At 55.4% G+C, this 14,758-nt stretch overlaps 4 protein-coding genes across 4 annotated transcripts; all 4 read right to left on the bottom strand.

Annotated features, from left to right (window-relative positions):
• Positions 1 to 616: 616 nt before the first annotated feature.
• On the bottom strand, positions 617 to 1,547 carry E0L32_009866 (uncharacterized protein; the record flags this gene model as incomplete). Its single annotated transcript, XM_031144876.1, has 2 exons — positions 617 to 1,356; positions 1,478 to 1,547. 2 exons carry the CDS (start codon positions 1,545 to 1,547, stop codon positions 617 to 619), a joined length of 810 nt encoding a protein of 269 aa, XP_030990388.1.
• Positions 1,548 to 2,882: 1,335 nt separating this feature from the next.
• On the bottom strand, positions 2,883 to 5,471 carry E0L32_009865 (uncharacterized protein; the record flags this gene model as incomplete). The annotated part of the gene is made up of 14 exons (XM_031144875.1): positions 2,883 to 3,110; positions 3,194 to 3,307; positions 3,362 to 3,572; positions 3,640 to 3,765; positions 3,822 to 3,883; positions 3,949 to 4,008; positions 4,073 to 4,294; positions 4,355 to 4,428; positions 4,489 to 4,551; positions 4,607 to 4,628; positions 4,687 to 4,795; positions 4,860 to 4,924; positions 4,982 to 5,076; positions 5,162 to 5,471. 14 exons carry the CDS (start codon positions 5,469 to 5,471, stop codon positions 2,883 to 2,885), a joined length of 1,761 nt encoding a protein of 586 aa, XP_030990387.1.
• Positions 5,472 to 6,876: 1,405 nt separating this feature from the next.
• E0L32_009864 (uncharacterized protein) lies at positions 6,877 to 8,956 on the bottom strand (the record flags this gene model as incomplete). Its single annotated transcript, XM_031144873.1, has 3 exons — positions 6,877 to 7,776; positions 7,849 to 8,250; positions 8,306 to 8,956. 3 exons carry the CDS (start codon positions 8,954 to 8,956, stop codon positions 6,877 to 6,879), a joined length of 1,953 nt encoding a protein of 650 aa, XP_030990386.1.
• Positions 8,957 to 11,293: 2,337 nt separating this feature from the next.
• On the bottom strand, positions 11,294 to 12,547 carry E0L32_009863 (uncharacterized protein; the record flags this gene model as incomplete). The annotated part of the gene is made up of 5 exons (XM_031144872.1): positions 11,294 to 11,455; positions 11,521 to 11,705; positions 11,836 to 12,059; positions 12,130 to 12,219; positions 12,324 to 12,547. The coding sequence occupies 5 exons, from the start codon at positions 12,545 to 12,547 to the stop codon at positions 11,294 to 11,296; spliced, it is 885 nt and encodes a 294-aa protein (XP_030990385.1).
• Positions 12,548 to 14,758: the final 2,211 nt, after the last annotated feature.

The following is a 14,758-nucleotide window of genomic DNA, read 5'->3' as shown; positions in this document are numbered from 1 at the left end:
GGTGGATTCAAGGCGGGAGAGGCAGCGAGGAAGATCGAACTGGCGCGAAAGGGACTGCTCTGAGACTGGTGAAGAAGCGAAATCGGGTGGTCACGACAGAAAAACAAGGGAAATGTGTGGCAGAGACGGTATTACGAATGATTATGACGCCACAAAGACCAATGCTCGGACGAGTGAGAGGGATCAAGGCAGCGAGCGAGGGACGATTGGAGAGCGCGGCCTGCCTGTTTGATTCGGCCGTCAGGAAACGACGCCATAGAACTATAACTTGTTTCTCGCGCAAGGTATAATCGAATGAATGATACCAAGGATCCCACAATGGGGGAAAGATCCAGCCAAGGAGACTCCTCTCGCGATACTGTACAACAAGGGCGAATAAGATCAGGTCAGGAAGACCCTCCTGCCTGCTTGAACAGACCCGGAACCAAGACGTGCTTGCGTTCTAACAAGACAACAACGATGTCCATGCCAAGGGGGGAAAGAAATCCTAGGAAACGCTACTGGATGCCCGTATAATGACCCATCTCTTGTCTTCTGCTCCATAACCCGGTGTGCCTGTCCACTGTGTGCGACGGATACTCCTCTCCCTCGATCAAAAAAAGGGGCAAGCGATCCCCTACGCAGCTCGGCCGTTGGTATTCCGATCGCTCCTAGGCAGAGGCGGAACAGGGGGCCGGCCGGCTCCGCTGTCGTCGTCTTCTTCATCCGCCAAGTCATCGAGCTTCTCCGGGTGGCCCAGCAGCTGGGCAACACCTCCCATATCGTAGTGCCTCTTGCGCAGCTGGGCGAAGCGGCGGTGCTTCTCGCGCTCCTCGGGGGACATGCCGGCAAACTCTTCGTCATCGTTGTCGTGGCCGCTCCCGGCGTCGTCGACGTGGACCTTGCTGGGCCGCCTGGCAAACTCGCCTTCGGGGACCTCCTCCTCGGGCTCGCCGAGCGACAGGCCGGGAATGTCGTCCTCGCGACCCTTTGTGCCACCCATCTCGGCATCCTCATCGTCGCTGGGGTCTTCGGTGGGATCGTAGTGCTTTGCGTAGGGAGTCTTGGGCTCGGTGATCTTCATGGTAGCCGTGCGCTCTTGTTCGGTGAGGTACAGGTTGGCCTCGTCCCACTTGAGGCGCTGAGAGGACTCGAGGTCTTCATCACCGTGATGGGACGGGGTGCGGCTGGATTGTCGGCGCGATCCCGTGGGTCGCGCGGCAGAGGAGGAGCGCCTGTGGCCGGCATTACGCTGTGTGTTCTGGATGGTCAGCTCCTTCTCGCTGACGTTGCTGTGGTCCGTCTCGACGGAAGGCTGGGCTGTCGTCGCAATGGGCGAGGTGGGCGGTGACCTCTGGAACGAGTTCTTTAGGATGCCTAGATTGGGCGTCAGCTTCATGAATACCTTTCTCCTGGATACCCAGAGGCTCATGCGCGACCGGCGAGGGGCGACTCGTCGGACTCAGTGTGGTCTGGAGCGCGCGGGTCGAATACATACCCTTGGGGCGTCTAGCATTGGGCCCAGGAGGGCTGTGGGGTTGTTCGGTCGAGTCAATAACAGAGGCCATCTTTGAGCAGAGTTCGCCTTGGACTCGAGTCTGGTGAAGGGGAATGTTGAAAGGTGTTTGGATTGAGAAGGCCTTGTCTTGGCGAGAAAGTCTGGGTGTTGTCAATGGTATTGTTCCGATCAGGCAGAGAGTCGCTGGTGGGGTGTCTGGTGGTGTTGGCGAGGAGGTAGCGAGTAGCGGGGTGCCCGGAAGCGAGGCTAAACTACCTTCAAACTAAAGAGGTGGGAGGAGAGGTGATGATTGATCCAAGCCAAATGCTAGATCGCGAGCTCCCGTATGGCCTGACGAGGAAATGCTGAAACGGGAGAGGCGTGGGAAGGGACGGACTGGGCCGGCCGCTGCGACGAGAATAATATGAGTTGTTTTGTTGATCTCGTAGGCTTCTTGTCGGGGTGCTTGTTTAGGTTGTGGTGGTGGTGTGGTTTTAAGGTGATCAGCAGAGCGCAGAAAGAAAGTGGGTGGGTTTGGGGTGTGTTTTGTTATTTTGGCCTGTGACTGTGACGCAGCGGAACAGTAGGGAGAAGCTTGACTCTAGCACAACAGCCAGAGAACTGAGTGGCCCCCAGACATGGCGCATTTCTGGTGGAGGTTGGGAAGCCCATTGGCCATTGGGTGGGGGGACACCTGTCAGCCCGTCAGTCAGCGTTGTGGCTGCTACCAGCAACTCGACTCGCGGTACCTTGCACTGCTGCACATGACACCTGTGCTGCCAAGTCTCGGTCACACCACGGCTGTTAATGCTCTGGAAGCTTCCACGAATGGCAGCATCGGGGGGCATGTGAGCAGCCCATGCAGCATCTGAAAACATCGCTGACATCATCAGTCCCCGCTACAACATGTAGCGCTATCCTTTCTCGCCCAGTCGATGCCGGCTCATGCCAATATTTCAGCATTCAAGCTGCCCAAGCTGCATATCGATGCGACTATTCTCCTCGATCGGCTGCCTGAATTGATCTAGTCTGATAGGTATCTTGTTTCCCCAGAAAAGACCCTTGTATCTACCCCGTATTGAGGTTTGGCCCCCTCCCCGCAATGCAATCTGGGGAGAGAAACATGGCTTGCATGGATTCTCAGTCCAGAGTTCTTGTATGTCCATCAACCTCGCAGGTATCTACTGCAATTGACAGCATGGGCGTGCAGTGTTCACTATGACTCAATATTGAGGGCAGGCTATAGATCAAGTGCTCAAATCTGGTGCTATACTACAATAATTACATAAGAATTCCATCATTCTCATCATGACAATACCCCCAAATCGAATCAGGGTATAGAATATAAACATCCTCGAACCCGGTCTCGCAGGAGCTTGCGGCAGAAACCGGGAGATGACAGCCTTCAGGGCTGCCCCTTGAGTTGGCTGGCCTGCGCCGCGCCGACCTGCTCGCTGTACATGTTCATCACGCGGTCGTCGACATCGGCCTCAAACACGTCGACGTGTGTCTTGGAGAACTTGCGTGCGCTGACTCCCCTCTCGAACAGCACGTCCAGCTCGGCAAACGACCGGCCCATGGGCTCCGGCACGCGGAAGAATGTGTAGATGATGCACAGGAAGCACGCACCCGCCTATAGTGCAGGTACTGTCAGTATGGACACCAGAGTATAGCGAGACGGCCCTCGGGAAAAGACACAGGTATTGTGTCACTTACCCAAAAGAAGCCGGCATAGTTGCGCCAGTTCCACTGTCCGGGGTTAAGCATATAAGGCGTCAGAACGCTGCAGATGATGCCCACAATGATGTAGAGCACACGGCCGAGCACCACCTACGGATTCGTGTGAGCAAGCAGGACATACTCCCATGAGAGAGTTAAACCTACCGTCTTGATCTGTAGGCGCCGAGTCGACATCTCCGCCACGAGGGAGTACGCGACGGTGCCGACAGTCAGTTGGTATGTCAGGGCCCAGCACAACATGATACTGCCCGTGGCGATGGAGCCCTCCGTCCTGTGGGCCTCGGGCACAAGGCCCATGAAGCCGAGGATGAGCAGCATCGTGAACAAGCCGCAAAGACCATACAAATAGAGAGAGCTAGAGTTGGGCCACAAATCAGTTTCCGTCAAAGTTTCCATCACAATGTAGTCTCGATTCCTCTTACCGTCTGCCGATACCCAAGGTCATCAAGCCCCAAGCACCAAACACGCCGACAATGTTGAAAGCGTATTGCCCGAGAGCGAAGCCGTAAGCATCATGCTCGCTAAGCCCGGCTTGTTTCAAAAAGTAACTGCAACATACTTTAGACAAGCTGATTTACCAGCGGGGAAGAACACTATAACCTACGTGGAGTAGTTGGAGAATGAGTTCCCACTCAGGTTCTGGATAGCCCAGATCATGCACACAATCTATGTCCAGATATTAACATCACGCCAGTGTTGCGTATACTATCCCAGGTTGGTGTTTCACGTACCTCGGTCCTGCGGAGATCATGACCCTTGAAGCAGTCCAAGTACGAAGCGCCACGAGTCGTCTGTTTGTATCATGCATACGTCAGTCTGGTGCCTGGGAGACGAGGTAATGAGCAAGGCACGTACCTTCTCCTCGAGAGCAGCAGTGTGCGCCATCATGGCAATCGTCTCGTCGGCGTCAAAGTCGGTCTCACGGTTCAAGCTGGTGAGGCGAAGCAGAGACTTCTTGGCAGCCTCCAGCTTGCCCTTGCGCACCAGCCACCAGGGGGACTCGGGGGCGAAGTAGATGCCGACGATCAGGAAAGGCGGCCACATCCACTGCAGCGCGTAGGGGATGCGATACGCCCACTGGTCAAACGTCAGCCCGGGTCCTAACAAGGATGTCGAGAATAATGGGAGTATACGCACCTCGTCATCTCGGTTCAGCATACTCATAATCACTCCGATGCCGATTTCCTGCCCGACACCCCAGCACAGGTTCACTAGGCACAAAGAGTCAGCATTCACCCGATTCGAGAGATAATCAGACCATTGCAACTCACCATAGCAAGTCAAATATCCACGCAGGGCTACGGGGCAGACCTCTGACGCGTACGTGATGGTCACTTGGAGGATCGTAAGCTTTGGGCACACGCAGGTGGGAGCAAGGTCTATACTCACAGGTCTGGAAGACTCCCCATGGCTACATGATACATGTTATGTCAGCAGCAGTCCCCTTCCCTTGGTAAAAAAACACTTACAATACCGCAGAGGATCTCCGCTACGAGAAGAGAGACTACGTTCTGTGCAGTGAAGAAGATGGACGTCCATGCAATGATGAGGACAAGGCACCCAATGACGGTATACCGGCTGATGAGGAATCGACGATTAGCAGTCTGTCACAAAGAACTGTGTCTCATGTAGGAAAACCTACTATCCAAAGCGCTCTGAGATCCAGCCGTTGAGCAGCAATCCAATGAGTTCACCAACGTTGGCGCCCTGTGTAGAATTAGCACGATGCATCTACTGCCCGTTACGAGCCACAAGTCCACTCACATTGCTCAGCCCAGACTGCCACGGCGCGGTGACTTCGTAATCGTCCTTGCCCGGCAGCTTCTCGCCATACTTTCTAGCAAACTGGGGGAACGCATCTTGAACCCGGCGACAAATGCGCGGTCAGCCACGGGACGGGAGTGCCATTTCCTTTTCATTTTCCAACCAGACCAAAAAACTTACAAAAGTTGTTGATCAGGCAGACGTCATAGCCCTCCATGACGATGCAGGTGCTGATCAGGACGCTCCACGCGATGGCCTTGGGGTACAGCCGGATGCCCTGCCACAGGGTCATCTTGTGCTCCTTCTCGGTGGCCGTCTTGGCAAAGTCGATCATGCGCAGGCGGGCCTTGTCGTGCCCGTCGTCGAGCGCCGCGTCGTCGCCGCCGCCGCCAAGGGCGCGCTTCTCCGGGTCGCTCACGGGCGGAGCCGGCGTGACCTCCTCGTCTTCGGGTGCCGGCCCGGAGGCGCGTGGTGGTGCCTCGGCCGCCATCTTCGGTCAAGTATGGTGTCGTCTCCGAGTGTGTGAGTCGAGCCCTCGAATCCTCCTAGCCGAATGTGCAGCGCTTGGCCCAGGTCTCGCTCTTTTGGTATCTCGAGAGATCACAGGATGTGGAGGCCCCCAGAATTAAGTATTTTCCACGCCAGAGAAAGAAAATCTGGGTCCCCGGAAATCGCCAGGGACAGGCGGAGAGGTGGACCGGACGGTCGAGATGGGGCAGGTTGCACCACTTGTTGGCTGGGCTCCGCTCTGAGGGATTGTTCTCGAGTCTGTTGTGGTTCCCGGCTTTTGTGTGTTTGTGTGTGTGTTTTAAAATTGTCTGCTCGGCTTTGCTTCCATTCCAACGGCGATGGCCGGCAGTATGTGGTGGAGCCGTGCTACTTTGTAAGAAAGATCTTTTTTCAAATTGAAGGCTTGTCTTAGCGGCCGAGGTCTCTCGTCTCATAAATAATCCCTAGACGAACAAAGCTATTGTTTGGGATGACGTCCCTTCTGCCCTTGAAATCGGAGAGAAGAGCGGCACTACTCCTCTTGCAAGCAGCCCCCTAGCCCGAGCCCGGCAGCGCATGCAGGGCATGCAGCGTCGTTCCATTTCCAATTCACGCTCGGTGGACAACAGCAGCGCAAAGATGGGTGCGGGTTCCCCGTTCCCCACAGGTCAGAAACCACGAGAAGGTTGCAGATCCCTTCCAGGGTCACAATCTGCCTGCTACAACGGGTAAGGTCTGGATTCGTCTCTCGTGGAGCATGCGCCCTCCCATCCCATCTCCTTGGTCTTCCTGTCCTGCTTGTTCGTCCTCCTTCTCCTCATTCGAACCCCCCATGCATGCATGTCCAGGTCCAGGCACTGACCGATCACATGGCCGGCTGCATCTCTGGGCCAGTCGCGCATCCCGTGAACGAGTCCCGTCCATTCGTTGCGTGCGGGGTCTTATGCTCCCATGCACACTCCGCTCATACAGAAGGAGGAGATGTCCATTAGGGTGTGTGGACGTGGTGCCCGTCTCGTGCCTCTGATTCCCGAGTGCCCGTCGCAAACCAACTCTCACTAGCTTTGAGTGCCGGGGGGGAGAGCGGCACCTACTTGGACGCGGAGCCGACACCGAAGGCAGCAACAACGGCAATGATAATCGTACAAGCTCCGCGACGGACGTGATCAAGGACCTCGCATCGCGCCAGTCATTCCAGTTCTTGGCAAAATCACCCCAAGTTTCACTCACGCCTTACGTGCCTTTCTTTTTCAATCTAACTGCCATTCCGTGCTTGTATCTATACCGTGGGTGCGATGGTGCATTAAGTATTCTATCATATCCAGGAGCCGTTCTCGTAAATCGCTTTTTGCAACATGATGTAGTACAATGGTGTTCGGGGAGGGAGCAAAAGAAATGGGGGTCGTCTACGTCTCCAGGCTGTCGTCTGGATCAAGCTTCTCCGCCTTCCTCTTGACCTCCCTCTTCTTCGGCCTCAGCCAGTCCTCGAATCCCTCGGGCCAGTAGACCCTGCCTTCCGGGCCGCCCATGCCAAACTCGTCGGCTGTAACCTCCATCCCGGGGTCAACAATCTGGTACTCGGCATCGTGGCTCAGCTCGTCCGCGGCCGACTTCGACTTGCGACCTGATTTCTTGATCTTCTTTCGGATCTCGGGCCGGTTCTCGTCCGGCCTCTCGTGCGGGACAACGTCGTGGATAAGCTCATGACCCGGCAACTTGAATGTGCGCATCAGCTCAAACACCGCCTGCTCCTTGTCCTTGGCCTCAATCATGAGGTCGGCGTCGGGGGGGCACGGCGGCAGCGTCAACACGCGTGGCCGGTGCTTGCGCCGATCGCGAGGGGTGACGGCGCCAGGACACTGCTCCGAATAGTGCATCTTGGGAGTGATGCCCTTGCGTCGCCATGTCGCCATAATCCGAGACATGAGGGCCGGGTCCGATATATCCTTGGTTCCCTCGCGCACGTACTGGGCATCGAAAACAATATTGTGGTGGTGGTAATCGAGGACGAGGGGGATGTTGAGCTCTTCGCACACGGGCAAAAGGTCGTGGACGCTCCAGGAGACATCGTCGTTCTCCAATACCAGTCGATTCTTGATTGATTGCGACAGGCCGGCATAGTTCTCACGGAAACGATCCAGCGTGGCAGCCTTGTCTCCGAAAACACCACCCATGTGCAGAATCATGACGGCGTCACGGTCTTGTTGCGGTGGGAGCCGAAGTAGAGTCAACATCTCGTCGTGATATTCGAGGTCTCTGATGGCAGCTGTAACCACCTCTTTACGCGGCGAGCCAAGCTGGGTGAACTACAAGGGGGAGTCAGTCAGGGCAACTTGGTTTGCGCAAAGGTACGGTTTGGGGGGCATGGTTGCAAATACCTGGCCTGGGTGCGTAGTCAGTCGGTGACCAAGCTCCCCGGCCACCTTTCCGGCCTCGGCAAGGACTTGGGATGCAAAAGGAGCAAGCTTGTAGCCATGTTCGTGGTGGCTGGCGAAGGGAAACATCTCTGAGCTCAGCCGCATAAATTTGATACCGTATTTGTCGTTCCATCTGATCATCTTGACGATATCACGCGCGTTGGCGAGCCCAAGTTCATGTACCCAGTCCTGGCCGCGGTCGTGGCTGGCCTTTTGCGTCTTGTCAGGTCTGTTCTTGGTGGTGTGCTCCGGTTGCGAAGGGTCTTGCAGCGGGTGGCGGTGATCGATGATGGATGCCATGCGGCAGGTACGTGAGCTAAAGACTGGCGGTCGAGCATTACGTAGATATGTATTCAGACAGGCCTACAACATGTCAGAAATGAACGGTTTTGATCCTGACTGAGGGGCTGAAACTCACATATCCCAGACGCCCTTTCCATGGCAGAGGGAGGTAGTCAGAGTTCACAGCCGGAGGCCGTGCCGCGCCCCGCTCGGCCACCCGGAGGCTTTCCGGGAGATCTTCCTCGTCTTTAGGTAATGGCCCCCCTGGCTCGTCCTCGTACTCGCTGTCTTCCATGTCATCACGTTCGGGGGTGGGCAAATGCTCCGCCGAAGTCATTTCGTTGGTGAAGTCATCCACGTTCTTGGTCGGGAATCGACCCAAGCCCTTCTGCGCTGCGTCATTGCCCTGCGACACGCAGAAACTCTCCTCTAGCTTAATCTTCTGGCGCTTGACAGCCCTCTTCAAGCGCCGCTCCATCTTGGCCAGCTCTTCGATGGCTTCGTTGACACCTTCCTCGCCCATCTTCAACTCACGTTGCTCTTCTGTGTCACTGCTAACGGCGGTCATTGTGTTCCTGGTTCCCTTGCTCTGGTTTTGGGAAGTGGGTAGCAGACCAGCACCACGTTTGGAGCTTGGACTGCGCGCAGCTTGGGGCCGGCGGGCGGAACGGCGTGGCGCATCGGTCTGGTTGTCAGTGTTTGGAACGTGGCCGTCGCCGTTTCGGTTGTGACCAGTGTCGGAGGGTGATAAGGCAACAGCGGCTGCCAGCGACTTATTGCGCGGCATGGTGGAGGCCGGAAGTGATGACAGAGGTCGGCGGGTGTGACGTACGTTGGGCGAGAAGTTGGTGGGTGCGGGTAGTTGTGGCGATGCGGAGCAAACTGTCCTGGCCAGGGCCGAGAGTAACTTCACCGGGCAGCGGCAAAGCTGCAGTGGCGCCGGTGCAGGCAGAGTCAGGAGGGACAAGGCGGAGGAAGGGATCCGAGAACCACTCGTTTTGCGACAAACGAGCACATATGACATGCGATGTGAGAGAGAGCGACAGAGCGACGACCCCAAGCAGCGTGTACACCGGGGAGCTGCCTCTGTCCGATCTGCAAATAGTTGCGCGTGTGCCCGCGTGTGGGCGTCTTGCACGGCAGATGCCACGACAACAATGAGATCTATTGGGTGGCCAATGACGAATCAATTGGCGGCGGAAGGGTCAAATTGTAGGATGGGTAGAGAGAGATATGCGAAGAGAGACCAGAGGAATATTGAAAGAACCCGAATCAGGTCGTAAGAGATGCCTCTCTTGCTCACTCGAGAAAGGAATAGTATGTGGTCTGCGACGAGACCTCTCTACTTAGGAGGCCGGCACTTTCAGAGAGATATTGGGGAGTTGGACAGATAGATAGAGAAACAGAAAGGCTCATCATCTCAGCGAGGCCGAGGACGGCAGAGTCCAATGGGCAAGAGGCAAGACAAGGGACGGAAGAGGAATGACGGCACGAGTCGTCATGGTGGCCAATCAAGAGACTGCTGCTGGGAGCTCGCTGTTGCGGTGCTGATGTTCTGCCAGCGCGGATGAGAGCTCCTAGCCCTACGTACGCATCAAGATCCGAGACAGGAATGTACCTTGACCAGCTGGCTGGTAAACGGTTCTTCTTCTGCTTCTTTCCTCTCCTCGCTGTGCGTCTGCGGGAGAGCTGGCCTGACTGACAATGGCAGTGGAGACCGGACAATGCGACCGAGTCGATCCCGTCATCAAGTGGCCGATGGCCGAGGGATGGGGCTTGCTTTGCTGCGGAGCGTGCAGAGCTGTCTGGTCTGTTGTGGTGTCCCGGGGATGCAGAGTTTGGGACGGGGATCGATCAATGATCTCATTGCTTGACGTGTGGGATCGGTGGCTGCACCTGTTGTCCGATCTGGGGCGGTGTTGGCGTGTTGGCGGGTGCCACCAGCCCGAAATTTAAAGGCCGCGCTAATTGGAAGTCTTCCCACAGCGTGCAGGTGGGCTCATTGTAAGGCTACAGGTACCTAATGTACTTACCTTACCAACTGCACCCACCACACACAGGTCCATCCATTCCCAAAATGTTCCGTAACAATGACGCTCTCCAGCATCGATTCAAGAGCAATGCAGACTCAAGCAGTCTGGCTGCGAAGGAGGATCACTTGTAACACAGGGCTTAATCACCATATATTACTGACATTGATCGAGACGGGCATCCGAGAATGTACCTCTGATCGTTGCCTGCCGGCCGGGTTCCAGTCATTGTGCGATTCTGCCAGGCGGTGACGCATCTGTCAAACCTCAGTACACCTCAGTCTCCACCTCTGACGACATCCGTTGGTGACGAAATCAGAGCTGGCCCTGCCCATCACTTCCCGACTTTGCACACTCACACAGCGCCAAACTCTCCCCACCCGCACCCATAAGATTGGTTGGAAATTTCCGTACTGCATCACTCCGGACCTTTCTTTCCCGGCTCATCTACAAGATACTAGACAAGTCCCTGCTTCCCGATCATTGGTCATGTTTATTTGTTCTTAATGAGATGATAGAGAGAAGCCTACTTGCTCAGCCTTGCGGCCATTCAAGCGACGCAAAACCACGCAGTGCCGAGTCGAGTACAGCCTTGTTGTTTCTGATACCGCACATCCTCTGTGTCACTATCCCTCTAGGTACAGTATGTAGCATATAGGATAACAATGGCCAGGATAGAACAGTGCGTAGAGGATTCTCAACATGAAGGTTCTGACTGCAAGATTTAACTTGATGATACAATATATGCCGTTTCGTTCCTTCACTTGACAAAGTCGTCCCTCCGGTGGCCTCGCTTCCTATAGACAGCACCTTTGCTTGGCAACATTTTTCGATTCATTCATGATGATACACGAGCACAATTTTGAGCACCAATCGCTCTTACTACAGGCAAATTAGCCCCGACGACACGCCGGACCTCAGGTAGCTTTTTAACCAACCCAACAACGCCAATCTGGACATATATCCCGGCGGGGGATAATCCTTTCGCTGGTTACGACTAATGCAATCTTGAACCCTTCTATCCGGTCCGAGGCAAATCCTTAAGTATCCCTCGCCCATAACTCTTTTACCCTCCTCCTCGTCCTCACGCCCACTTACACTTCGCCCTTCTGCTGTTGGCGAGCCTTGCGGCCGACAATAAGGGTGCTGAGATCGCCCACGGGGACTTGGAACGGGAAGTCGAGCGCCTCGAGCATGATGGCAAAGAAGATCCACCAGCCAGACACACAGGCCACGAAGAGGAAGGCTCCAGCCGCCTGACGAAAGCATTGTGTAAGCGCTGCTGAAAAGCCCATGAAAGTCCCGAGATGGCAGAACTTACGATGACAAGCTTGCCCGCGTACCCGGCCTTGCCGGTATAGTCCTCGCCCAGGGACCAGTACGCTCCTGCCAGGCAGCCAAAGGCGCAAAGGAGGCTCAGGAAGATGACGACGAAGCAGACGTTGGTCCGCAGGGCGCAGATGAGGTAGATGAGGCACATGAATCCCATCCAGAGCATGAAGAAGCCTATACGCACCCGCAGGCAAGATCTGTCAGCACCATCACTCACAACTCCATCCAGACTTTGGTCTTTCCAACAGGATGCACATCGCGCACCCATGTTGCATTTGTTTGCAAGGGGAGGGACAACACGAACCGAAACCAGCGTTGAAGCCCGTCGTGGCCATGCCGGCCGAAGCTGGCCCGCCCGTTGGCGCGTAGCCCGCATATGCACCGAAGCTCTCGGTCAGGGTCGCGGCGAAGGCCAGGTAGAACCCGCCGAAGGAGCAGAAGACGACGGCGGGAAAGGTGTTTCCGAGGATCCACTCCAGCAGGCCTCCCAGGAGCAGGAGAAGACCGCCCATGAACCATGTAGCACCGCTGTAGAAGGAAGGACAGTCAGCATGGCTAGAGCTGATGGAGGCAATTTCGGATTTGATGTGTAACTTACACTGTAGCAAGGCCGCTTAGGCCGCTTCCACGCCAACCCATGAGCTGGCAAGCGAGAGGTGTGAGACAGGTAAGGAAGCCGATCATAGCACTGTTTAGTCCTGAATGTTAGTATATTCTCCGTCCAAGAAGACACATATCATGCCTGTGTCTTGCTTTTCAATTCGTGTCATCTCCGTCGTCCATCAAACGTACATTGGTGTAGGATTGCCAAAGGTCTTCCTGAGCTCGCCCTTGACCGCATTTTGCGGTGACAGATATAGCTTCTCAAACAGCTCCGGCGTCAAGGAAATGGTGCCGGCGGTCCGCACGTGGCGGAGAGCATCCTCGTGGCTTTCTACCTTGGACTCCATGTAGTTGGCTGTCGGGCTGTGGTTGTTTACGTATTGACCGTCGTGCTCTACTTGTGGGGTCGTCATAGTTCTCGAGGAAGGGAACAAGTAGAAGCAAAGTGTATACTTGTATAATACAGTGCAGTTATAATGGTCGCTGATGTCGCAGGTAAGAGAATCCAAGGTTCGACCGTGACGAGAAGGATAGGAAAAGCATTGACATGCTGCCACCTGTATGCAGGCTTGTTCTTATATTTGCAGACCTAGTCTAAGAAACGCCTCCTCTGCCCCGTGGGAGCTAGCCTCGACGATGGACGGGACCTAAGGGCGGGCATGTTCTGCGGGGAAGATGCAGATGGGAGGCTGAAGTCAAGACCCGTCTACAAAGTATCATGAGAACCATATTTGTTAGTGGCACACCAAGAGACCAGGTGATGCTCTCGAGGCGTTTGCATGTATCCATCTATCGAAGTGGTGATGAGACGAACATGACAAGACCCCATCCTCATTCCCCCTCCCCATGGGCGCGAAAGTGGATATGCCGGGGAGAAGGAGACTCTGATGTGATGAGACTGAAGTCAGGGGATGCAGCTAGTTGTGCGGCGACACTCAGCATGCTCGCGGGTAGCGCACATTAGATCAGACCACACTTCCCCAGCTCGGAGCTATTGTTTGTGGGGAGTCCAGTCCCCATTGGGATCGTCAAGCTTCGTGGCCTATTGAGCGGCTGACCTGACGACTCGAGTTGATTGACTCGTCTCGAGGGTCGACTTGCTTGGGGCCCTGCTGCTCACTACGGGCTTTTGCGAATGGCTAAGGATCTACTGGCTTTGCATAGTTATGGGAGCGTAGATTTGCTACTTGTACGAGGTCTTGACAAGCTTAAGGCTTAGTTTCTGGGCGAACGGACTTCTATGGAAGACAGTGATGGCACCAGAATGGAGGGTGCGTGAGGTGGAAGGGCAGAGGACGAATCCCCGCCAAATGCCGGAGCTAATGTCGCTTGCGAGTCAAGAGCCTGGCGAAAGGACGGAAGCGACTGGTCCTTCCTCCGTAGCGCGTGGGCCACAGTCGCTACCTACAGTAGCTCGAATGCATTTTCACGAATTGCTGTATGTTTGGACGGAGGGCTAACGGAAGCTTCTGTAGGTGAGCTGGGGTTGAGGTGGTGTTGTGGTGCACTAGAGTGGGGTCCCGAAGCCGCCGACCGGCCAAAGGGAAGCCAATTCCCTAGTCGATGCGGTGGTTCGCAACGGCCCCGTTCCGCGCATGTGCTAGGGCCGGAGATTGCTGACGCTTCGATCTCATAGCATGAGGCTCATTGCATCAAGGACGCACTATGTAGCGAAGGGGAGAGATGGAGGCAGAAGAGAGAGAGGATAGAGAGGAGAGAGAGACTGAGAGATGCAGTGGGAGACAGAGAGATTAGAAAGAGAAAGAGACACGAGAAGACATGTCGCTTGTAGTGGATTGACTTCCAAGATTGGGAAATGCTGTTCTTGGCTGTCTTGCCTTTAAGCATTGTTGCAGAGGGACCAAGTTCAACGAGTTCCTATTGCATTCAAGTTGTCAGGATGCCATCTGGAATGCAACATGAGGACAGACCACGCATGGTGATCTGACTAAATAATGCCAGGGCCGTCGTCTCACGGGGTGGCGACCATAGCACAGCAAGCAATGCTCCCCAAAATGGCACAAGTGGCTCGCCTTGACCCATCAGCTAGCTCGGCTTTCCTCTAATATATCAATGCTGTAACTTCGACCTGGTTTGTGCTGATGTCCAGGCTGGCGTCTTGTTGGCCGGTCTGGTGAAACCACGGCTGCAGTGGTGGCATTACACTCTCAAGACTAGGTAATAAATCGTCAAAGATCTCTTCAACAGTTTCACTGGAAAAATAAGGTCACGTGTACACATGTGTCTACTTCAAATCACGCGGATCTCACGTGAGGGAGATACTCGAGGATCGCTTGCAAGGCGCCGGCGGTCTGTGGTGAGGCGATATGGCATCGGCGTCAAGGCGTGGTCGAGACCATTGCTAGCCATCTTAAGGTCGAATGGCACGGGCGGCAAGCACACGACGAAGGAAATAACGTCACGATGAGCCTTGGCCCCCACGCCACGGCCGTGCCGCTCGCTGGTCAGTGTCTGAGAAGCACCTCACCTCTGGCATGCAGAGCCACGGAGGGATGCCCGTGAGCGGCAAGAGAGCGCCCATGATCGGCCGGGATGACGATGCTTGCCTGGGGTCTTTCATCATCGCCAACAGCCAGACTTCGCCTCCGACCGGTCGGAGAGGA

Source organism: Thyridium curvatum (assembly GCF_004353045.1).
Source record: "Thyridium curvatum strain D216 chromosome Unknown NODE_75_length_202845_cov_76.514972, whole genome shotgun sequence".
Lineage (NCBI taxonomy): Eukaryota > Fungi > Ascomycota > Sordariomycetes > Thyridiales > Thyridiaceae > Thyridium > Thyridium curvatum.
The sequence above is the reverse complement of the archived record's forward strand: the minus strand, read 5'-3'. Positions and strand labels throughout refer to the sequence as shown.